The sequence below is a fragment of the Cucumis sativus genome, chromosome 3, assembly GCF_000004075.3.
Source record: "Cucumis sativus cultivar 9930 chromosome 3, Cucumber_9930_V3, whole genome shotgun sequence".
Lineage (NCBI taxonomy): Eukaryota > Viridiplantae > Streptophyta > Magnoliopsida > Cucurbitales > Cucurbitaceae > Cucumis > Cucumis sativus.
Genome location: NC_026657.2, coordinates 8,867,271 through 8,892,687, shown reverse-complemented (window position 1 = coordinate 8,892,687; position 25,417 = coordinate 8,867,271). Strand labels below are relative to the sequence as shown.

At 29.4% G+C, this 25,417-nt stretch overlaps 2 protein-coding genes across 3 annotated transcripts; both read left to right on the top strand.

Annotated features, from left to right (window-relative positions):
- Positions 1–12,938: 12,938 nt before the first annotated feature.
- LOC101206188 (purple acid phosphatase 23) lies at positions 12,939–18,929 on the top strand. Of its 2 annotated transcripts, none has more exons than XM_011652585.2 (9): positions 12,939–13,411; positions 13,628–13,819; positions 14,586–14,922; positions 15,261–15,478; positions 15,585–15,775; positions 16,142–16,423; positions 17,306–17,428; positions 17,884–17,956; positions 18,587–18,929. In XM_011652585.2, the coding sequence occupies exons 1-8, from the start codon at positions 13,159–13,161 to the stop codon at positions 17,941–17,943; spliced, it is 1,656 nt and encodes a 551-aa protein (XP_011650887.1). In that variant the 5' UTR covers positions 12,939–13,158; the 3' UTR covers positions 17,944–17,956; positions 18,587–18,929. The 2 variants fall into 2 exon arrangements, with proteins under 2 accessions (XP_011650887.1, XP_004134384.2); XM_004134336.3 differs by having other exon boundaries at positions 12,940–13,411; positions 18,576–18,929.
- A 1,402-nt stretch (positions 18,930–20,331) lies between these two features.
- Positions 20,332–24,376, top strand: LOC101217950 (probable voltage-gated potassium channel subunit beta). The gene is made up of 4 exons (XM_004133966.3): positions 20,332–21,082; positions 21,988–22,131; positions 22,341–22,505; positions 23,937–24,376. The coding sequence occupies exons 1-4, from the start codon at positions 20,519–20,521 to the stop codon at positions 24,048–24,050; spliced, it is 987 nt and encodes a 328-aa protein (XP_004134014.1). The 5' UTR covers positions 20,332–20,518; the 3' UTR covers positions 24,051–24,376.
- Positions 24,377–25,417: the final 1,041 nt, after the last annotated feature.

The following is a 25,417-nucleotide window of genomic DNA, read 5'->3' as shown; positions in this document are numbered from 1 at the left end:
TAAAATCAAAATCAAGAATGTGCACCACATATCAATATAAACGTAATCTAACACGATCAACTTTTCGAACCTATCATTAATCTATAACATTTCATCGAGAGAAAATGCGATTTCGAAGTGCTACTGATTTCAATATTTGAAAAACAGAGCTCACAGTTAAGAACATAGAGTATATTAAATCAAAATTAAACAAAAGTAAAAGTAATGTATTTATTGTATTGAACTTTGACAAATCATGAGGGAAATGAAATCAAATCAAACGGCTGGAATTCACTTGACAGCTCAACGCGGAATGGCAGAAAAGGAATGGGCACATCCGATCCGCACCCGATCTCGTGAATGACATGAGAGAATGTTTACTTAGTGGGTTTTATTTGCAATATGCCGACACGTGTAATTTTCTCATTACTTCTATAATTTATCACACACATCTTTTTTTTAAATTGTTTTAAATGAGAAATTTATAAACATTACTTTTTATTCATAGAAATTTACAACTTTATTGATCTTTCTAAAAGGTGTTTGAAGAAAATCAATTTTTATTTAAAAAGTGTTTTTTTTTATCTCTTCCTAAAGTTATTCTATGTTTATAAAGTTTCAATTCAATGTCTCATGTTTTTAACAATTTTAATTATATTCTTTTCAGTGTTGATATTGAAATTGAATAATGGTAAAGTTATACTAATGATATATATTCAGTATAAGTTTGAAAAAAAATAGAAAAGTATAATAATTAAGCATTTAACATATAAATAAAATAAAATAAAAATATGGTGTCTATTTAAAATTTAAAAAATTAGTTCTTTTTTTAATAGAAAAAGACTCTACAACCTATAGACTAAAACATATAGTAAAACGAGGTTATAAAATGGAGACTAATAGATATTTCGATATCTAACCTTACGAATGTTTAGACGATGATATTTTACTATATTTATAAATATATTATTTTAATAATGTTACCATTTAAAATAATTACTAGTACGTGAGGTACTGCCTATATATGCTTTACACATTTACAAAGAATATATGCTTTTATTTTCTTTTATCTAAATGACATAAATAATTCTCACCCTAAAATTCTTTTTTGCTAATATTGTATAGAGTAACTTTTAAGAAAATGGAAATTTTTTAAAAAAAGAAAAAAAAAGAAGAAGATAAGAACCTAACATGGGATAAATTTTAAAATGATAATTAGTTAGTTACAAGAGCAAATTATACTCTTTAACCTAAGTTAATGTTTGCTTATGTGAGAGGGAATATACAAAAAAAGATAATATAGTTTTCTTTCTTCCCTTAAATTAGGCAGTATTTGTTGAGTGCAATTACCTTTAAATTTAGTTGACTTTAATTATAAGACTTTTTTTTATGACCATTATTACAAGAAAATCCACTTTAGAAAAATAAAACACTAATTATGTTTTTTTGGATAAAATATAAGTTTTACTTTATTGGGTATTTTTAAAAAAAAAATAGCAAAGCCATTGAGAAAATGTTGAATTTTTTTTAAAAAGTGTAATATTCTTATTTAGTTTGTTTTGAGTAAAAATATTTTTGTTTTCATTAAAATCAAGAAGAGGAGAGTGTTATTCAAATAAAAAGTATATGAAAATTAAGAGAAAAAAGAAAAACAAAGTTTTAGAATCGAAATAAAAAGGTTTATAGTAATATATCAATTAAATTAAAATGACATATAATTCTCTCAAATCTACAAGTTTTCTTCTCACCCATTTCAAAGTCTTTCACTCCCAATTAATTATGATGGTTATTTAAAGAAAAAAGAATTTTTTTTTTTTTTTTTAAATATAGTATAATGAATCAAACTATTAGTAAAAATACCAAAAATTATCTCTTAATATTCTACTCACGTTCTAGGAGAGGTAATTAAGATTTTGATTGAATTTGAGTTCAAAGGAAGAACAAAGTACTCAACTATGATGTCAATTTTTCCATTCATCACCTAAATACAAAAATTTTGTAGAAAAAATAAATTTCGAAAATTGTAAAAAATAGCAAAAATTAACCAAATATTTACCGTTCGTAGCAAAATGACCGATAGAAACTTTAAATATTTTGCTTTTTTATTAATTTTAAAATTGTTCCAACAATTTGGTTGCTATATATATATATATTATAATTGATTGAACATATATTCGAATAATGTCTTTTTTATCAATATTTATAACCACGATTTAAATGATCACAAATGCAATGCCTTCTAAAGTTTAAGTTAAGGTGACCACGCTTTTAATTTCAAGTTGCAATTGGATCAAAATGTTGATATGAAATTTAAAATTAGTATGATGTGACAAATTCGATTTTGAAAAATTATTGCAAACGAGAAAATTGTTCAAATATTTTTAAAAAAATACAAAAAACAAAATTTCACATTCTATCAACGATAGACACTGATAGATTTCTATAAACTATCAATGTTTACCATTGATAAAATATGAAACTTTACTATATTTTGTAAACATTATGGTTCATTTTGCTATATTCGAAAATATCCATTTGATTTTCAAGTGATTCACATTTTATGATTAAACTATATCATTCTCTACAGATACAACATTGTAATTTAGGTGTGGGCAACATTTTTCTTTACAAATATGGTCTTACAATTTGATGGGTAACTTATCATGATTTTTCTAAAATGAAAAAAATATTAATAATTAATTTAGATTTTTTCTTAAAAAGAGTAGATTTTACAAAATATTTACCATCTATAGTAAATTCTATCACTGTTAGTTATTGATATGCTACAGTGATAAAAGACTATCAGTAATATAATTCAAAATTTTACTACAGTTTGTAAATATTTTATTATTTTTAAAAATGTTAGATTTATAATAACATTATAAATTTAATAAAAGGAAAAAAAAGGGGATTGAATTGGAAACACCCATCAAGGCTTAAAATTTGGTAATTATCTTTCAAGTGATTGGGGGGTTGAGGAGGCAATAGGTAAAGATTTACTTTTGTAGGCTTTATTTCCACTCAATTAAATCTCTCTCTTTATTTCTATACATTAAAAGTTAATTGATGGATTTTGTAGGCCAATAAACCCTTTATTACCAACAATAATTCAAGTATGTGGGATGGCCAATCAACTTTTATTACCAACCATTATTTTAATCATTATTGTTTGGTAGAAAATTCACATTGTGTTTTATGTTTTTAGATTTACTCGTTCAACGTACGTTTGATAGATAATTTAAATTATATTTTTTTAAATTATTTTTGAATTCTATAATTTAAACCGTGCAAATTTCAGAGCTTTTTTATAACCTTTTTTTTTATAATTCGATGAATTTTACTATATTTCGTAAATAGTTTTAATGTTGTGTTATTTTTAAAAATGTTGTAAATAAAATAATATAAACTTAGGGTTCATTAAACATTTTTTAAAAAACTATAATCCAAAATTTAAATATACCATTGAAGATATATGAAAACATAAAATACATCAATGTTTTGATTGAATCCTTTGTTTTCAAATTTGTTATCAATCAGACCATAAATTTTCTATATACTTATTTTAAATGAAAAATGAAAGACAAATTTAATCATTTTAGCTCTAAATAAATTGAACGTAAAACTTTAAATAGTGAATTCGTAGTTTAATTTAACAAAAAGACAAAAAAGCTAGACTTCGTTTGATAATAATTTGACCTCTACATTTCTATACTTTATCATCAATATTTCTATTTTTGTTATAAAAAGTCGAGATATTTTAAAAACTAAAAGAAAATGATCATTTTCAAATTTTAGTTTTATTTTTTTTATAAAATCATATCTACGTAAATTTCAAAATCCCAAAACATAGAAAACGAAATTGTTATCAAATAAGATTGAAAATATTTCGATTCAACGGAACAAAATGCAAACACCGTCTGTAAAATTAATAATATCTAAACATAATCTGTACTAATTAATTTCTAATTAATTTCACAGATTGTTTAAAAATGGAAGAAGTTTAAAGGGAAAATGGTCTAATTAATGGGCTAATTATAATTAAAGGCAAAGTATGATTAGCATAAATGATCTATGGTTTGTCTCTTGAGTCTTTTTTTTTTTCTTCTTCTTTTCATCTCTTTAAAAGAACAACAACAACTAATTGAGGGCTTTTGAGCTGCCTCCCATTCACTAATTAATAATTAGCATCTTGGCCACCATGCCTTGTCTCAAAATTACCCACATTTCTTCTCTTTTTCTAATAAATTTTCGAAATGCAACTTCAAATTCTTCCCCAATTTTGAATCAACTTGAATATAACTCAATTGGTTAAGATATATGTATTTAATGAAAGTTCAAATCTCACTCTTTATATACAATTGGAACTAATTTTTTTCTTCTAAGAGTGGTAACAAATGCGGTAATTTCATCCTAATTTAAACTAAAATCTACGTTGCTTTGGTGGTTTTAAAATATTATTAGAGTATGTAAGGACTCCCATGTTCCATCAAAACTACACAATAGCTTGTCCAAGAACGAACTTTCTCGAGATTCTCAAGAAAAATAATATATATATAAACACAAGTAGTTGGCATGCATTAAAAATCAAATGCATCAAACACTATGGAGTGTAGTAGATTGACAAAGGCACATTTCATGAGTTCATACTATACAATTAAAGACTAAGCAATTAAAAAACTTTGGGGCTCTTTTCATTTAAAGCCTATGGTTGAATTTTCTTAAACTCATAGGCCATTAGCATTTGTTTGAACTCAACCAACAAATTTTAAATTTAGAAAGAAAAAAGAAAAGTTAGAGAAATAAATGCAAATGAATAACTTTTAAGGGGGGAGATTGCAAAATGAAATAATTAATATATAGTCTGCATAATATATAAAGGCCGATTTACTTGGTGAAACTCATATATCAATCAATAGCCATTGTTGTCTCTTGTCATTTAAAAATTTGGCCCCAAAAGTGGAAAAACAAGGAGAGACAAAACCTTATTTTTACCCTAAATTAGTACATTTTGATCCGTCCTTTGATTTGCTACATCTTGAACATTTTCGATTTCTTGATGAGACGCTGAACGTTCGGAGTTTTTGATCCTATCCTAGTTTTTAGTTCACGAAAGTGTAGAGATTCAGAGAGAGAAATCGTTTACCCAAAACATCCCTAAAACGTAGACAATAAGAATAGAAACTCGTAGGTCGAAATTATGCTTATAAACTAAATCTTAAAAAATCAACTGGTTCAAAAGAGAAAAAAAAAACTACGTGATCGTATTTGAATTTAAAATTTTCTTACTTAATGGGTTAAAATTTTAAAGTCATACATTGTTGAGATGTCAAAATCATTAGTAAGTTTGAATAGATGAAATTTTAAGAAGTAGGTCCGTATAGACACACTCATGAAGTGATAATTTAAGTAGTTAATTACTAGAGTATTGACCTAAACTTAATTAATTTTCTAAGCCAAAAGGGAAAATAGAGCCATCATAAATTGTTTGATTTGGTTTAAGTTAATCAATTCTTCATGATGTGAGATGAATTGACATATATCTAATTCAATTTAATTAAAACTTTATACTAATTTATTATATAATCAATTCGATAAATTACGATAACGTACTTCAAATGTTGATCACACATTGTTACTCGTCATAATACTATAACCGAATTATTTGGTCGTGCATGAAACACCACTGCCTTAAAAGTAAATTCGATATAACTCCAGTGCGAAGTGTACTGTAAACTAATTACTCTCCAACATCGGATAAAACATTAGTTTTGAAACTCATTCGTCTAGACCATGACGACAGTAGCATCAAATATGGATGGAGAAACTTTAACTAGCACTCGATCTATATTTGAAAGGCTTTTAAAGAGCTCTTAAATAATATATGCTTCTCAACTCACACGATCTTCTAATGTCAACAATTAATGTCTCTCAAATATATTTTTTTAACAGTATGTAGGTTGAGGTTGAGGTTGAGGTTGATGGATTATTAAAACTCAAACCTTAATATCGATAATTCGAGCTAGATAGGTTCGTGCTAATCTCATTTCTCGATACTAGTTATACAAAATTGAAATCCATCTTCCATATAAGTAAAAAGAAACAAAAACATTTACAAAAAATATAACTCGATCACTTAGTACATTGTTCTAATAGATATATCATCATCGAGATTTTATATATGATTAATACCAATCATATAAAAGCGAAGTGGGGTACTAACATCACATAATGTCCATCATCATGTGATCATGATTGTCATCCTAACAAATTTTTACTAAAACGTTGTTCAATATTATCATTTTTTTTTCAATATGCATATCAATATTCTAAAGTTAAGTTTCAAATTTGGTTTCTAATATTTCTATGATTTGATAAGACATTTATGCCTAACAAATATTTCATAATGTAAAGATTATAGGAAAGAGATTTTTTTAATCAAAATTATAGAGATTAAATTCAAACATGCCTAACGACTTTTTCGTAACTTCTTTCAACCAAATTTATATTAAATTAAATCATATTAAAATATGAAATAATGAATACATTTGGATCACAATATCAACAGCATATTTATCAATATCTTTCTATCATTAATCACAACTACTAATTGGTCCAATCCCACATTGTAATTATACAAAAAGATACATTTAAAATTCACTTAAATCATTCATACAAGATAAGATTACCCTCAAATCATATATGGGTCTTTTAAGAAAAAAAGCCAATAAAGATATGGTTGTTCTAATGAATTGACCTTTCAAGAATATTAACAATAACACAATTTAAATAATATCTTTAATTACTTTTTAAACAACTTCTTCCATATCCTTCTATAATTTGGATTCTCAAACTTATATTATCGTTAAAATTAGACTTTTAAATTTATAAAGTTCATATATATCACATCTTAAGGTGATTTTGGTAATTGGCTTAAAGAACAATAAACAAATCTAAACTCTAGAACAAAATAGAGATATGGAGAGGTGACAAATCAAAACAAGATTTAAGTCTAATAATAACAATAATAGAGAAATATTAATGAAAATGAGGGTTGTTGTTATACCCAATAAGAACATGGATATTACAAGATGACCCCAATTGCTCCCAACCAACATAAATTGTGCACATGGGAAGTCATTTTACTAACACCAAATAATATATATAATATATATAATAAGTATTAAATTTAAATAAAGAAGTGCTTTACCATATTTGATTTAGAACCAATCATTTGGAATTTTACAAAAATCCCCCCCCACACTATCCTCAAAATTCCTATCATTCGATCATGTGTGGGTGCAACGATAGTTTTCTGGGTGTTTCTGGCTCCACTTCACGACACGTGTCCTGAACTTTTTCTAATCTTGTGGTGTGGATTAGATCATATCTTTCATCATCATCATCGTGCCATGCAAAAAGGCATAATTTGATTGAATATTGACCATTTTAGCCCTTTTTGCATGTTTGCCCCCATGTGCTTTGTGGAACCAATTGAAAGCCCCACTTCTCTTTATTATTATTATTATTATTATTATTATTATTATTATTATTTAATATCCATATACTTTTGTTTAATTTTATTTTCCCCCCTTTTCAAACATTACAACTTTTTTTTTAATCTATTTTTCATAAATATTATTCATGTAAATTATGTATATATTTATATATGATTGTCATTTGAAAGGTCTATTAAATGAGACTTGAAACCAATAATATAATAAATGTCATGGAGAGAAAAGCCATTCAATGGCTCATCCTAACAAACATTTTCAAGTAAAGTTATGGCTGATTTTATAATTACCTTATCCATTAAATTCAGTTTTTTTAGCTAATTGTCAAGTGATGAGAATTAACACTAATTCTTCGTTTAAGCTCATCAATTTTCTTTTAGATTACAACTTAACATCTCTTATATTCAATGATATTCATCATCTATAAAACTAAATAATTAAAATAAATTACAGTTCAAAAGAGAATGAAAATCTAATCTAATCAATGTAGTGTTGTGTTGTGCTGAAATTATGACGAGAAAAAAGGAAGAAAAATCTACTGAATGAATTTGAGGGTTTTCGTTTGTTAAGCAGAGATTTGCGGATGGATGAGAGTAGGAGAGGGGGATGAGAGTAGGAGAGGGGGATGAGGTGGATGTCAAAGGGGTAATATTGCGGGGGGAGGTGATGGCCAACCAGATAACGTGTCAACAACTTGGACCCACAACTAACCACATAAATGCGCCTTCAGGATCCGCTCACGTGGCCAACCCCAACGGCCCCACTCTCTCTCAAATCTTAGTTGGCACTTTATTTCTCTATTTCATAATATCCATATTCTTAATTTCTTTTAATAAAACAAAATATGTATATCAAATAATTCTATTTTATAATTACTTTCACTTTACTATAAAATTGTTTCACAAATCAATCATTTCTAGTTCCTTTCAAATGCTACCACGTCCACTCTATTATACACCAATATCAAATTAAAGTATATAAAAAATAACGTCAAAATACTACTTACTACTTAGAATTGCATTTCCTGCTCGATGCTGTAGGGTACAAATAGAGTTCAACTCGAACAACTTTTAAAATTACGAAAATAAATATTTATGTAAAAATGTTAATTAATATTTGTTTTTTTTATTTAAAAAATCTTATTTAAAGATTTGGATCTTGATAATTAATTGAAAAGTAATATATTTTTAAAATAATATGAAAACAGTATTAATTGCTCTATACATAAACATCTATCTATATGATATGAATAAATCATTATATAGATGAGCTAAATATTTCAATTGATTTCATTGCACAGTGTTAGTTTGTAGTTAAATCACTCTTCACTAACTACTAATGTTGAAATATACATAATTTCAAATGATTTATTTATTTATTTTGCATAATGTTTTTTTAACATTTAAAGTGTGGTTTTTAATATAATTTTACTCTAATAAATTAATATTTAATCATTATTCAGTTCCACTATTTCATCCATAAATACTCTCGAAAGTTGGAAATTTTTGGGCATATTAAAGATTATTATTCCCCATGTTCTTTTTCCATCAAGTAATTATTACAATTTATTAATTCATTTATCTTCCAACTTCCCAATGGGAAGAACTATTTATTGGAAGACATACACAAATTTAATTGATATCAAATGTATTTTGACTTTTTATATCAATAATGTTTGTATTAAATTATGAATACTATAAGTTCAAATTAAAAGAGAGATTAAATGTGTTTCTAAACTTATAAAAAATTACTATTGTTTTTTTAGTCCATAAATTACAAATTTAGTATGGATTTTTAAAACATTTAATTTTATGTTTTCATATAAATATATTTTTAAATTTGGGTTTAATAAATCTATTTTATTTTACTAATTTGGAAGTTTTCAATAAAGCTTTAGAATTTTAATTTTGTGTTGTATGATATTTCAAATCAAAAGTTATGATTTTATTTAACAAGACAATTAATTTAGTATTTGACTTGTTTTGTAAGTTTAGAAGAATGTGAAATTAATAAATCAACAACTTAATAAACATAAAATTGGAAAGTTTTAAAAAATTATTACACTTCCGACGTTCGTTGTTAAATTTAAAACGGATTAAATCAAACTCAAATCTGTCGAACTTTTTTTTATATAGAAAAAATCAAAATTTACAGTTAGATTTGATTTTGGTAACTGTTCGATTTTAAATATATATATTTAAACATGATTTTTACTAATTTTTTCAATCACTAGTTTCTTCAACGTATTTAAGTAAAACACTTAGAATTCTTCTAAAAAAAAATTAAGTGTTAAAGGAGTAAAAAAAAAACCACATAAACTTATGGTAGGCCTTCAATTATTTTTTTCAATTTCTATATTTTACTACGAGTTAAGTTTAATGATAATTAACATAAATTTAAGTTTGTTTCATATTATAAAATTAACGTGCGTTTAATATAACTACCCGAGACACGAATAATAAATAAGTATTTTTTAAAAACAAAAAGCACATGCAATAATCGTAAACTCTTAAATATCAAATGACAACTCTATATTATATTTTATTTAAAAATATACATTACAAAAAAGCGAATGATTTTCAAAGTTTTATTTGATAGGTCATTTTCATAAGTTTGAAAACTTTTTAAGTGTTTCCTTAAACTTTTAGTATTTTTCTTTTTATAAACCCGAGCATAATTTAATTGGTTAAAAAAATATTAATTACAAAAAATTGTAAAATATAATTTTTAAGCACAATTTTTTATTCTATTCATGATAGTCACCGATAGACTTCTATCACTACATCATATCAGCGATAGAATTTAAATTTTTTGTTATAAATTGTAAATATTTTATAAAATTGTTATTTTAAAAAGTACTATAATGTCATCTTTTTTGTTAGTAACTAACAAAAAAAAAAAAGGGACCATAACAAAATATGGTGTAAGATACAAAGGTTACGAGTAAAACTATTGGGATTGAAAACTTGGAGACCCAGATGCAACTTAAAGCAAACTTGAACAAAAATGTAATTCTTTTTTAAAAGAAGACATTAAAATATAAAAAAGGTTCTAAATCGATTAGGGAAAGGATGGATCCCCGAACGATTGTAAACAAATGCAATTGTGTAAATATCGACCAAGTCCATTTGGAATGTATCAAGTTGGATTTCAAAGAAAGGAGATAATTAACCGGTGTGACAGGTGGTCGACTCAGCAACTATGTAGAGATCACGAGTGATCAAATCAAATGAGAGTATACTCAATACGGTAGTTTGTTTGCAGAGATGACGTTTAGATGCAAACAAAGTTTTACATCGAAATTGAAACAATTAAAAAAATTAATAAAAAGAAGGAAATATTATTGTTTTCTATTTCTAATATTTTGATTCTATTGAGAATGCTAAAATTGAGGAACAACGAAAGGAAGTTGAAGGCTTGGCCCACGTGCACATGGGATGCCTAAGACTCTTAACTAATTATCATCATTACTATCTTTGAACTTTACATTTGAATGATATTAACCTTTCAAGTTATAGCACTGTTAAATTCTAAATTTTGTGAAAATCAATCCACTTCTATACGTTCAATTATTAAAAAAAAAAAAAAAACCTTTTACAAATAGTTTTGATTCTTCCTTATTTTCTCAACAAAAAATCTAAAATAACCTTATTTTACAGCATATAATCACGAACGATTAAGCGTTTTGTAAGAAGACATTTAAATCATTAAATATTGAGTTACCAAACTTATACGAGCGTTAAAATTAAGTTTATATGATAGTAGGTATTGTAACAATGGTGTAAATTGAGGCTTTAATTTGTTTTATTTAGAGGTCTCATGAGGGTACAATCTAACCATTTCTAGGAGGTTGAGGTCAATTTTTTACTAAAAGAAAACAATTGGGCCGCGATGTTTACGAATGTAGGGATGAGCATAATGTGGGCTTGGGCTGGTTAGTATTTATTGAGATTCTTAGTTCGTGGGCTTAGCCCAGCCCAATTTAGTTATTGTTATGTATAAAGTAACAAAAGATCTTCGAAATATAACATATAGTATTTTCAAGGGGTGTTGTTATAAATAGAATATATATATATATATATGTAAATTTTTGTTATGTTTCTGTAAATAATTTCAATAATTTATTATTTTGAAAATAACCTTATTTTTAATATTAAATTGAATTTTTCGATCAACTAAAATATTAAAATCACAAGTTACAGTTTAACCTAAACAGGTAAAAATTAATTTAGATGATAATCGTTTTAAGTTGTTACACTCATAATAGTTTTGTCTTTTTATTTATTTTCAAAAAACACCCAAAAATGTTAACCAATCTCAATTGGTGTGGAGCAAATTCATAAATTTAAAAAACTTGAGTAAATATATTCAACATTGTTAAGAGAAAAAATCTCACACCAAAATCAATTACTTCTTACAACTTTTTTTTTTGTGTGTGTGTGAAAAAATCATACTATTAACCCTTTTTTTTAAAATCAAACTCTAACCATGAAATTGTGCCTTTAAACCGTTGTTCTTGTTCATGTGATTATTTAAATACTGTCTTTATATTTTTATTTGTTTTGGTTGTTGCAACTAAAAAGTATATTTAAACTTTGTTGTTGTAAAGCTAAGTTATAAAAAAAATTAATCAATTTTGTGGTTTATGTAAAAAATACTCTTGACATGCCTTTAAATGTTAAAAAATAGTTCAAAAATACTTACAGTTAGTTTTGAAGGTAAACTGTCAAAGTTTTATTTAAAAAATAATACTCCCAACTTTAACAAATACTCTCGTTGATTCAAATTTACATTCATCCTTTAGCAACTAAAATAAAAACCAACAGTTTTTAAGTTAAAATTGACGTTTAAAATTATATTGATATGTCTAAGTTTTTGTAGATATTTTCATATTTTTACTTGATTGATACTAATAGAGGAGGTGAATCAATATAATTTTCATCGGAAAGTAGAACAATTCACAGATTATAAAAAATAAACATAAAAATGACCTAATATAATATAAGATAAATAATAGATATTTTAAAATTTATTGTTTTTATAAAATTTCCATAAATATCAATTATAATAAAAATTATGTAAATTAAGATATCGATATATCTAAAAATATAAGTTTAAAATATCAAATTCTACACAATCTTTTAAAATTTTAAAATAAATATTTACATTTAAAACACATTAAAATAATAATTAATTTAATAAAAAAATCTCAAAATCATAGAAAATTTATAGTCAAATACTTCAACTATGATTTTAACTTAAAATTTTGAGTGAAAAAATTGGTATAAAATTGAGATTAATAATAGCATTTTCGAACTTTATTTTTAGTTTAATGTTATTTACTAAACTTTAGAATATTTGAAACAAAACTTAAGGATTTTCCTTGAGAACTAATTATCATATCAAAATGATCCAAAATGTGCCTTTCCGTGTTATTCAAAATATTGATGCGTGTGATATGGACGAATACAATAACATTTCATGTTCGATTGGCGCGCTCGTCTTCTTCACATAGACGTGAGATAGTGTAAAATAATCGCCATCAGAGTTGCAGCATATTCCACTCTCATTAATGTCGAATATACCAAATCCCTCTTCAATTCATCTCCATTTTCATCTCTTCCATCGCCCCATTTCTGTCTAGAAGCTATAGAGGGAAATCGCCGTCATGAAATGGATGTGTTCTGTCACTTTTTTGCTCATAATTGGCTTGATTGTGGCCGATGATCGACCGATCCCCACCACTCTCGATGGCCCATTTCTCCCCGTTACTCGTTGGTTTGATCCGTCTTTGAGGCGTGGAAGCGATGATTTACCCATGGATCATCCAAGGCTTCGAAAGAAAGTTTCATCAAACTTTCCTGAACAGATATCGCTTGCGATTTCCACTCCTACCTCCATGTGGGTCTCTTGGGTTACGGGTATTTGATTCTTAAACTCTGCTTACTTCATTTTCATTTCGTTGTATTGATTGTGAAGAGTGGTTTTTCTATGTGTGCGTAAGAGAGTAAGTTTGTTTAAATTGGAGCGAGAAAGCAGAGTATTATTGATGTGTTTTCCATCTCGTAAGGTTCAAACTGGTTTCTCTTGTGTCGTTTGATGGGATTTTGAATGTGGGTTTGTTTGAATTGGTTCAGGGGATGCTCAGATTGGCAAACATGTGACTGCACTGGATCCATCTTCTGTTGCTAGTGAGGTTTGGTATGGAAAAGTAAGCGGAAAGTACACGAATATGAGAAGAGGGGTTTCGACTGTTTACAGTCAGCTATATCCATTTGAAGGACTGCTTAATTACACCTCTGGCATTGTTCACCATGTCAGAATCGATGGTACAAAAGCTCTTCTAAATAGTTTTTCTATGATAGTTGGAACTCTTTCAATCGTTTTAGTGCCTGAAACAATCTGGATTTCTTATAGTTTCATCTCATTCGTTGGTTGAAGAGGTCAGTTTGAAGAGTCATATGGTATGATGATGGGATCAGCTAAAACATGCTTTTTATTTTTTATTATGAAGCATCGTTGGATATTATATTAAAATCTTCGTCCACTAAGTTAGGCTCTTGAGTTGAATTGTTGATTTACAAGTCGTATGGTGTGATGGGATCAACTAATACAAGTTTTTTTTTTTAATTTTTTATTATGAAACATTGTTAAATATTATATTAAATTTACTCTCATCCATTAGCTTAAACTCTTGGGTTGAATTATTAATTTAAGATGATATTTGAGAAGGATGCAATGTATTGAGTTCAAGCCACTAAGTTGTTGTTTCTTCACCATTTAATGATGATTTTCATTGGTTGGATATTTCCTCGTAATTCAAGTCTACAAGTGAAAGAAAATGTTAGATATTATATTAAATTTGCACTCACTCACTCGCTTAAGCTTTTGAGTTGAATTGGTGATTTAAAAAATATGTAATTTTGTTTGAAAATGGTTCATGACTTTAATTGGACATAATGAAAATAAGGGTAATTTCTAAAACACTATGTTTAATTAGGGCGGCCGCTTTTATGTTGTTCCTATCAGAGATTGCTCTTAGAGTAAAGTATTATTTCCCTTTAATTTGGTAAGTATGTTTTAATTCTCTTGCAGGTCTCGAACCTGAAACCAAGTATTATTATCAGTGTGGAGATAGCTCTATTCCAGCTTTGAGTAAAGAACACATGTTCGAGACTTTACCATTGCCAAGCAAAAGTTCATATCCTCGTAAAATAGCCATTGTTGGAGACTTGGGACTTACGAGCAATTCAACAACAACAATTGATCATCTAGTTGAGAATGATCCTTCTCTGATCTTGATGATAGGAGATTTAGTTTATGCGAATCAATACCTCACAACCGGTGGCAAAGGAGCTTCATGTTTTTCATGTGCATTTCCAGATGCTCCCATTAGGGAGACATATCAACCCCGTTGGGATGCGTGGGGCAGGTTAAATCCCGCATAACAATATCTTGTTTCCTGTTTTTAAATGTTGGAAAATAATATTTGTTACTTGTTTTGCTTTTTAAAATGTGGTATGGGGTACATTTTGAAGAAACAATACGTTTTCTTATTTTACTTAATTGGACAATTATCTTTTGTTTATGGCGTACATGCCGCATACTAAATATTATGAGAATTTGAATCATGAAATCTTATTATTCTAGAATGAGAGATTAGAGAAATAGAATACACAGTAATGAACAGGGGAGGAAGAATGGTCTGTTTTTTTAGAATTCTTACATTACTATATACTCTGGTTTTACATGGGACATTCTGTGTATCAGGTTTATGGAGCCAGTAATCTCACGAGTTCCAATGATGGTTATCGAGGGTAACCATGAGATTGAGCCCCAAATATCTGGGATCACTTTCAAATCATATTTGACAAGATTTGCAGTGCCCTCTGCTGAGAGTGGCTCGAAGAGTAGCTTCTACTACTCATTCAATGCTGGAGGAATTCATTTTCTTATGTTGGGAGCATATATCGATTACAATGCTACCGGTAATAGATAACATGCATTCTGTCAGTGTTTGAAAATAGCTCCTCTTTTTTTCCGGTCAAATAAGAATCCTCTGTGAAATTCTCAATGGCCTGGCTCTCATTCTAGGTGCTCAGTTTGCTTGGCTGAAAGAAGATTTGGATAAAATAGACCGTACGGTGACCCCTTGGTTAGTAGCTGCCTGGCATCCTCCATGGTACAATAGCTATTCTTCTCATTACCAAGAATTTGAATGCATGCGCCAAGAGATGGAACACCTTCTTTACGAGCATGGTGTTGATATTGTTTTTTCTGGCCATGTAAGTTTCAAGATTTTCTCGGATCAGAAATGTGCATGTTAAGTTGCTAGATCCTCATCCCACCGGCCCTCCCAAGAGACAATATGGCCTGAAATAACCTCACACAAATGTCCTGTATTGCTAGTTCAATGGGGGAGGGCCATTGATAGTTAACCATTATATTTATCTTGTGGATTGCCTTCACGTCATCGAGTGTTGTACTTGCTTCAGTATTGACCCTGTCTTAGGACTTCAATTTCATTTTGGTCATTTTGGAATCTCCCTCCTGAACCTAAAGAAGAATAAAAAAGCTATTACTTGTTCTTTGTTATTGGATGAATATTTAATAGAGTGCGAGCCATTAATCTAATGATCTCTGCTCGTTAGGTACATGCCTATGAACGTATGAACAGAGTATACAACTATACACTGGATCCTTGTGGCCCCGTTTACATAACAGTTGGAGATGGTGGAAACATTGAGAAGGTTGATGTGGATCATGCTGATGACCCTGGAAAATGTCCTTCAGCTCGTGATAATATTCCAGAATTTGGAGGAGTGTGTCGTTTGAACTATTCTTCTGGTCCAGCTGAAGGAAAGTTTTGTTGGAACACCCAACCTGAATGGAGTGCATTTAGAGAAAGCAGCTTTGGTCATGGAACGCTTGAGGTGACAATCTTTTGTTTAACATTCTGTCCTTACTCAGAATCCAATTTTTCTAATCTCTTGATTATGTTTGAAAAGCATTTTGATACTCAATCAATAGTAGCTTTAAAGAAACACTGCCGTTTGTCAAGTTAAGTTAGCTTTATATAATCTCTTACAAAGATAATTTCAAGTTAGATTCTACCAACTTGTCTACTCGAAAAGAATGTCATGAAAAAAGGGGAAACATCTGCTCAAACTGCTGAACTGCACTCTAATAATCTTATACTATTAACATAAAAGGGCTTTTAGGTTAAATTAAAGGTTCAATTCCTGAATTTTTAGGTTTGGGTTTGTTTGATGCTGCAACTTTCAAAAGTTTTTAATAGGTTCTTGAACTCTTTGATTTTGTATCTAATAAGTTATATGTTTCTAAAATTTCAAATTTGTGTTTAGTAGGTTTTTGATATATTCAATTAAAAAAATTATGTTGATTAGGTCAATAGCTCATTTGTACGTGAACTAAAAAAAGTTGAATTTATTAAGGATCCATTACATACAAAATTGATAATCTAAACGAACTATGAGGCACAAAATTTAAAAGTGGAAGGAATTATGAGATACTTTTTAAAGTTTAGGAAGTCAGTAATCATGATATTGAAAGTTCAAGAAATTGTTGGGCATTTTTTAAAGTTCTTAGACTTATATGATATAAAATCGAAAGTTTAAGAATTTTACTGATACTTTTAAAAGTTAAGGTCTAAATAGATATGAACTTGTGTGTTCAGGGACTAAACTTGTAACTTAGCCTTACTCTTCCATCACACTTATATTTCACTTGAGAGGTAATGTCACTCTATCAAATGCAAGAGCCGAATACTAAATTTGTTTATTTTTCTAATTCAGGTAAAAAATTCAACTCATGCTTTGTGGACTTGGCACCGGAATCAAGATGTGTACAAGAAAGAAAACCATGGAGATCGAATATACATTGTTCGACAACCTGATTTGTGCCTTCCGACGACCAAGGTCGCCGTATCAAAACTATCTTGAATTTTTAACGTTTATAGGTCTTTTGAAGCTTTTGCTTTGAATCTAGTAATGAAACTCAACTATCTTGAATTTTTAATGTTCATAGTAATGAAATACAACTATCTTGAATTTTTAATGTTTATAGGTCTTTTGATTTTGATCCGGTTATAAAACACAATTGAAATATGTGATATGTTAATTAGTAACTATCACGATTAGTTCGGTGGCATTAGAGCCTATTGGAAGATTTTGAGGGATGAGTTTAAAGCTCACTGTGACTATTTAGGACAATTGACATTTTGCAAATTTCTAAATATATAACGTTGCAGGGTGAGATTTGTGTCATGAGATGTGCATAAGCTAGCACAAATATGAAAAAAGAATTCAAAAAAATGTTGCATAGACATTCAAGTTGTTTTTCTCATTTATCTTATCTATGTTTTCCTTAACAGTTGAATCCTTCATTACTCCCTCGATGGGTGCTTCCACATTCTACAGCACGTAGCTACTAGGGACCTCTCTCAGGTAAATATGCACCATAAATGTCTTCTCCCATTTCTTTCCCAAATAACAACTGTTGACAGGTCTACAGTTCTAAATATTACTCAATTATTCACTTTTAATTGTCTCTTCACTTTCAATGGCTCTCATTTTGTCACCAGTCCCCATCATGCTGTAGCTTAGTTATCAGTTGGAAATAAATCCTTTCCATTCAAATTGGAGTGCATGGTTCAGTCTGGATTCCCTGAACAGATGATGGCACTATATTTCTTCTTTACAAATCTACTTGAACATAGAAGTGATCATTAGTTGGTCGAAGTCAAAATTTCGACTAGTAAATGTTTAAACCGACTTCGACTATCAATGAGTAAATATCGATTAATCGATTGGTTTTATATTCGACGGTCGGTTTAACACTAAGAGATCTTTTTAAAAAAATTTCGATTTGAAAAATTTTCAAACCGACACCACTCAACCCCTCTTATTCTCCAATCTATCTACTTTAGTTTGGTCAGTCGGCTCAGTTTTTTTTGTCTATCATACAAACCCCTGCTTGGATGGACTATTTAAGTGCTTTAAGACACATTTTTTACTCTAATATTTTTCTTTGAGCACAAAAGTCAATCTAAACGTACATTTACAGATGATTTGTAGGTTACCTGAAGTTAGTCGGCATGATATAATGTCGATGGTGGAGCAGCTAGCTTCAAGAAGTTTCAGACCGCATCCTGCTTCACTCTTTTTGCTCCCTTCAAGTGTCCATTGAAGGACATTGTTGGTTCTTCCACTATCTCTAAGGAAGGTGCTATATATTTTTTCTTATCCAAGAAAAGAGGTTGATGTTAGCTATTCATTATTGTATCTATTTTAAGCCGAACATATAAGATTCGAAGTTATGACTACTTGGTTGAGGTTATATGTCTAAACTAATTGTTATACTCATGTTAGCACAATAATCTTAATACGAAATTAGAGTACATTTATGCTTCAACGTAAACATTACTTATTAGTATTCACATTTTTTCTTGAGGTCGGAGATTCAAATCTTCATACTCTCACATATTTTTTTCTCAAATCAACTAATCACTAAATATTCAAACCTTATCTTGATTAGAAATTTGATTGGTCGTATCTGGTTTTGTTTCGTTTACTAAATTATAAGCTAAGAGCTTAATTGAATAAGTGGCATAAATCCATTCATAGCATGAGTATTCTACAAAACATAGCAAGGAATTCAATTTTAATGCTCTCACTATTCCTATTTAAATTGGTAAATGATTTAATTTTATATTTAGTCTTTTAAATATTTGTACTAATTGTTACCATAAACGATCTTGTAAACGAATATAGAAGCGTGTCCAAAATGTAGAAATTGAGGGTATAATTGGAGGGAAGGATAGTTTGTTGTCCTCGCAACTTTGAATAGGAAGATTATTTTAAATAGCCAGAAGTACGTGAAAATATTTATAAATATAGTTAAATATCATATGTTTATATGTAATTATGTATTACCATTTTAAAAAATATTAAAATATTATTTTTGTCTCCATATTTTGAATTTGTTTTTGTAATTTTAAATATTTAATAAATATTAAATTTAGTTTTTATTAATAGTTTATTGTATATTCTTTTTATTAATTTTTAATTATTGTTAGCATTTTGACTGAAAATTTTAAAAATATATTCACCCATCATAACTTTTTACATGAAAATTATTACGATTATTTAATTAATTGTAATAAAATATAACTTTGAGTAACAATTTTCTGATAATTATATTTTAAATTCCGTAACAATTTAGTTTTTATTACAAAAGATATTCCTTAAATTTGTTGGGACAAGAGCATTGTCTATAATTGACAATTTTAAGTCATTATATAATTAAAAAAGATTTAGTTTCGGTAAAGTTTTATTATAATTAAAGTTTATGGGAATAAATTGCCACAAAATTGACTCGTTTTCTTGCTTTTTTATCAATTTAAAAATTTGATGCTCAATAATACAAATTTATATTTGCATAATTTAGCTACTAACCCCATTTATTGGACAACTATAAATTTAATTGTTTCGTGGTTCTTTTTATCGATGAATTTTCAGTGTTAATGTTTATTTAATTAAATAACTTAAAAATCAATAATGCATGAATTTTATAGAGTATAAATTCTGGATCGAGAGTTATAAGTGAGTAGCGATTAAATTGGAGCTAATTTTTCCATCAAACCATTACAAATTCGATTATAGTTGATTCAGTAAATGTTCAAATGGACTGCCTTCTCAAAAGTAGACTGATGAACACTTTTTTTTTAATACATTTTAAAAACACAGACTTACATACTTATCTTATTCTCTTAAAAAGAATCACACACACACATATATAAAATGTATACAAACAGCAGACGTCAGTTCAGCAAGTCAGTTGTGAAGTATAAGTTTGAACCCTCGATTAAGATATTTCTCATAGAAACCACCGTCTTCACGTGTTTTTGTTCATCAAAATCCTCTGAATTTTGATTCCCTTTCCCCTTTCTCCAAATCTCATTTCACTATCTTTCTCCCTTCCCCGATCGTCCTTCATTTCCGGCCACGATGCAGTACAAGAACTTGGGCAGGTCCGGCTTGAAGGTCAGCCAGTTATCCTACGGTGCTTGGGTCAGCTTCGGCAACCAGCTCGATGTACGGGAGGCCAAATCCCTTCTCCAATGCTGCCGTGACCATGGCGTCAATTTCTTCGACAACGCCGAAGTCTACGCCAATGGCCGAGCTGAGGAGATCATGGGTCAGGCCATTCGGGAGCTTGGATGGAAGCGCTCCGATATAGTCGTTTCCACCAAGATCTTTTGGGGCGGTCCTGGTCCCAATGACAAGGGGCTTTCTAGAAAGCATATTGTTGAAGGTACCAAGGCTTCACTGAAGCGATTGGATATGGAGTATGTTGATGTTATTTATTGTCATCGACCGGATTCCTCCACGCCGATCGAGGAGACGGTGAGGGCGATGAACTATGTGATTGATAAGGGGTGGGCGTTTTATTGGGGAACTAGTGAGTGGTCGGCTCAGCAGATCACTGAGGCTTGGGGGATTGCTGACAGATTGGATTTGGTTGGGCCGATTGTGGAGCAGCCGGAGTATAATTTATTATCTCGGCATAAGGTAAGTGTCTTGTTTTTGCTGCTAATCGATCGTTTTCGGATGTATTCTCTTAGATCGTAGAAATGGAGTTTTCAGTTACAGTAGACAAAATTTCTGAAGACGATTTTCAATCTTGAGATTACTGTTTGATCGGGTGTTTTGTGAGGGTTTCTGCAATTGGTTTTCAGTTGAAGATCTTGGGTGGGATTTTTTACATATGGGTTAGATACAGATTTCTGTCCTTGATCTATGTTATTTTTCAATTTTATTGCAATATAGTTTTTTCATTCAAAACTTGACTGCGAATGGACTAGATATTGAAAAGTAACAATGTGGTGATTGTTAGATATTGAATAGTACTAATTTCCAAGGCGGTGATTGGTTTATCCTATAGTAGTACTTTTAATGGATACAGTTTTTTATTCCTATCCGATAAAGGATAAACTTTTGGATAGTGGTAGGACATTTCGAATTGGGTAGGTTGTTTGGGGTTGAGTTGAGTTATGTGGAATGGATAGTTGTTTTGATTTATTAGTAGGCACGCCTAACTCGGTGAAAAGAATTATATAACAATTAATGAAGTGGTTTCATTTCCCATCATCACTTTTAATGGTAAATACTATTGAACCCTTACGATGAGTACAAGATGAAATCAAAAGTTTGAAAATATTAGGGATTAGATTGTAGCCTAATGGTTGCTTCGTCCTATGTATCTTTATTGGTAAAATTATTTTCTTTCTTTTCCGCTTCCATTTGGAGATTGTGCAGTTTTTAAAGTCGAGGCCTATTTTCAGTAATTTGTCGAAAACAGTCTTTAACTTACTTAATCCGTGAACAGTTTAATCCGGCATCTTGCGAAATTCCTCTTTAGTTTCTGTTCTTTTGTCATGGAGATGAGACTCAGACGTGTTACTATATTGATACAGGTTGAGTCCGAGTTTCTCCCTCTGTACAGCAACTATGGCATAGGTCTAACGACATGGAGTCCACTGGCTTCGGGCGTGCTCACTGGAAAATACAACAAGGGAAGTATACCACCTGATAGCCGATTTGCTTTGGAAAATTACAAAGTAAGACAAGTTTGGATCTGACAGTGTGCCATCCTTTAGTATGATTTAGCTAATAAGTTCATTTTTAATCAGTTTCTTACTGGGATTGACGTCTGCAAGTGATCATCTCACTTGGATATCCTATGCTAATTATAAAAGAACTTTGTGCTTTTCCCTTAATCCAATGATGAGAACATGGAAACTTAGCCTTTTATTCTGCATGCTTGCAGAATCTTGCAAATCGGTCTCTGGTTGATGATGTGTTGAGAAAAGTCAATGGGTTGAAACCAATTGCGGATGAGCTAGGCGTCCCGTTGTCTCAGCTAGCAATTGCGTGGTGTGCTGCTAATCCTAATGTCTCATCAGTTATCACTGGCGCCACAAAAGAATCTCAGGTCAGTTTTATGTGGATATTGGTTTTTGAATTTGCGCACCCTTTACTTTCAGATCTAGTCTTGTCACGATGTTTGCTTCAAATCTTAAAGTTCATCAGTTGAACATGGCTGGGCTAACTGGGAGTCTTTCCTATGTCTCGTCTGGTGCATCTAATTGGATGTGTAAGCCAGAGTGAGGTCATATGGAATGGACTTGGTATTCTAAAAAACCAATTATTCTAGTCTACATCAGAAACAATATATTCGCTACAATTTTATTAAATAATTATAGGTCATCTTCTGCTAGTTATTGAGAGATCTTAACTGGTCATTCTTTTTTAACTGTGAGGATATAGCTGACCTGAGTCAGTGGGACCTCCTCTATTCTCTTGGCTTATAAGTCTATCAAAAAAGGATGAGCTTTCAGAATGTGTATTTCTATAATTGTTGATCTTTTAACTGTGAGGATATATCTGAATGTGCATTGCAGATTTCGAAACCATTTAGTTAACTGATAATAGTGATTGGTGAGACCAATCATCATGAATTGGTCTAGTGGTAAAAAGGTCAATACTTAACTAAGGGGTCATGAGTTCGATCCATAATGGCTACTTACCTAACCTAGGAATTAACTTCCTACGGTGGCCTGGATACTCACGGACATGTCTAGATTATGTTTTCAAGAAGTGTGATATTATGAGATTCGACGTTACGAAATTTGGTGTTGTGTAGTGTTTGGATAGCAAGGATAGACTATAAATACTTTAGTTGTGTAAAATGTATGTAGTAGGAAGTTTAGGATTTGTAAAAATTAAAATATAGCGTGAAAGTGGGTTTCGCGAGCTTAGGTTTGTTTATAATTCACATAAGCTATGGGATTAATGAATCCTTAGTATTGAGATAAGCAATTACTAACTGTTGGGGATAAACATGTTGCAAAAGTCTAAATTATCCTTGATCTTTAAAAAATTATTATTGTTGTTATTTATTATTAATAGTATTATTTAAAACTTACTCTTTCACTGTGACCTTTGTTTTAAAAGTACCCTTATTCTTTTCAAAGTTGGAATATTACCTTTGATCTTTCCTAAATATTTAAAAAACACTCTTGAATAGAAATCTGCTGCACTTTTGTGGACTAAACTTGGAACGGGTTTGGTGCTGACTTGGAATGATATGACTTTGTTTAGATCCCACTTTCATTTTGAATCATTGTTATAATGTCTCAAATCTCGTTTTCTGTTTAACATTCAAACACACTTTTCCAGTCAGTTTTGAACATTTACGAATATTCAAGGATGATATTGCAACGTTTGAAAGAGTATGGTATTTTTTAAACGAACAAAGAAGTTTAGGGGCTATCCCTTGTAATCTAGCCTTAAAAAAATGAGTTTTTTGTTCTATTCCTTTCGAGTTACGAGTAAAACAACCTTTTTTTTTCGACATATGCAGATTCAGGAGAACATGAAAGCTGTGGACGTGATCCCATTGCTAACTCCTGCAGTAATGGAGAAGATTGAGGCTGTTGTTCAAAGCAAGCCAAAGCGCCCAGAGTCGTTTAGGTGAACATAACACATTCTTTAGCAGTTAGCACCATAGTCTTCTGTGCATTGCTTAGCAACTTCCTTTCTTATCACTCTGTATTGTTATTATCGGTGTGCTCTTTTATGACGACCTTCTTTCTACCTTGTTTGTTGGGAATTTCACTTTTCTTGTCTTTTTTGGTGTGTGTGATTTTGAGGGAGGAAAAAAAAAAAAAAGAAAGAAGAAAACAGTTCATTATATTATAAAAACTTGAGTTGTGTGAACCATTTGAGGATATCCCTTTTCTTCTTTTATCTTTTCTTCAAGCAAATAAAAGGAATTGGTAGTGTTGTCGAGTGAATGTTAAATCGCTGATGAACCCAAAGCTTAAGTTCCTTTCTTGTCTTGTGGGGTTGAATATTATCAGTAAATCCAAACTCCATATCAGTGGAAGAGTAAATGACATGAGTTTGATATTTTACATAAAGTATATATTTTGTCAAATCACTAATTAGTTGAAAGATATATCAATACTTTAACAAGAACATGTATATATTTGAAACACAGAGAATGAAAAATTAGTTCTAAATTAGATATATGTGAATCTCGACTGTTTCAATGCTGTTATGGAAAAGTTAATTTTATCAAAATCGGTTAGATTATACTTTATGTCAATAATTGGATATTGACGAATGACGACAAAAAGTTTTTAAACTATATATTGATAAAAAGTATATTTTGAATTAAATAATTATCAATACGAAAATGTTTTTATTTTATTAAATATGTTACACCCACGTTTTGACAAGGCTCGAATAAAAGTATAATTTAGAGACTGATTATTTTACATTATTATGAAATTTATACATTTATCAAACTTCACCATCGAAGAAAACTTTGGATCTAAATTTATTTGAAGCAGAAGAAAAGAAATTGTGATCATACAATATAATTATATAAATTGGGTGGGAAGCACGTACGGGCTACTGCCAATTCCACGTTTCATAATTTTGATTTGATACACATTTGATATCATAAAATTAAAACTAAAATAATGTTTGGCTTATTGTTATTATTAAATATGATATCATGATATGTATAGTTGTACAAGACTAACTCAAAATTTTCACCAAAATATTAGAAATTGAAATCTTTGGTTGGACTTGAAGAAAATTATATGATTATTTTATTCAACAATGTTTATAATTTAGACTCAATTTGATAATTATTTTAAACTCAAAATAACTACTTATTTGACAAAAAAAAAAAAAAGAAAAAAAATCTAAATTTATCCTTTTCAAATTATTTAAATTATTGTAAGTCTAAAACATTTAAGTTAAATAATAAAAAAGTTTTAATTTAACTTAGAAAAGCTAATGGGAAGTAAAAGTCTATTAAAATATTTGATA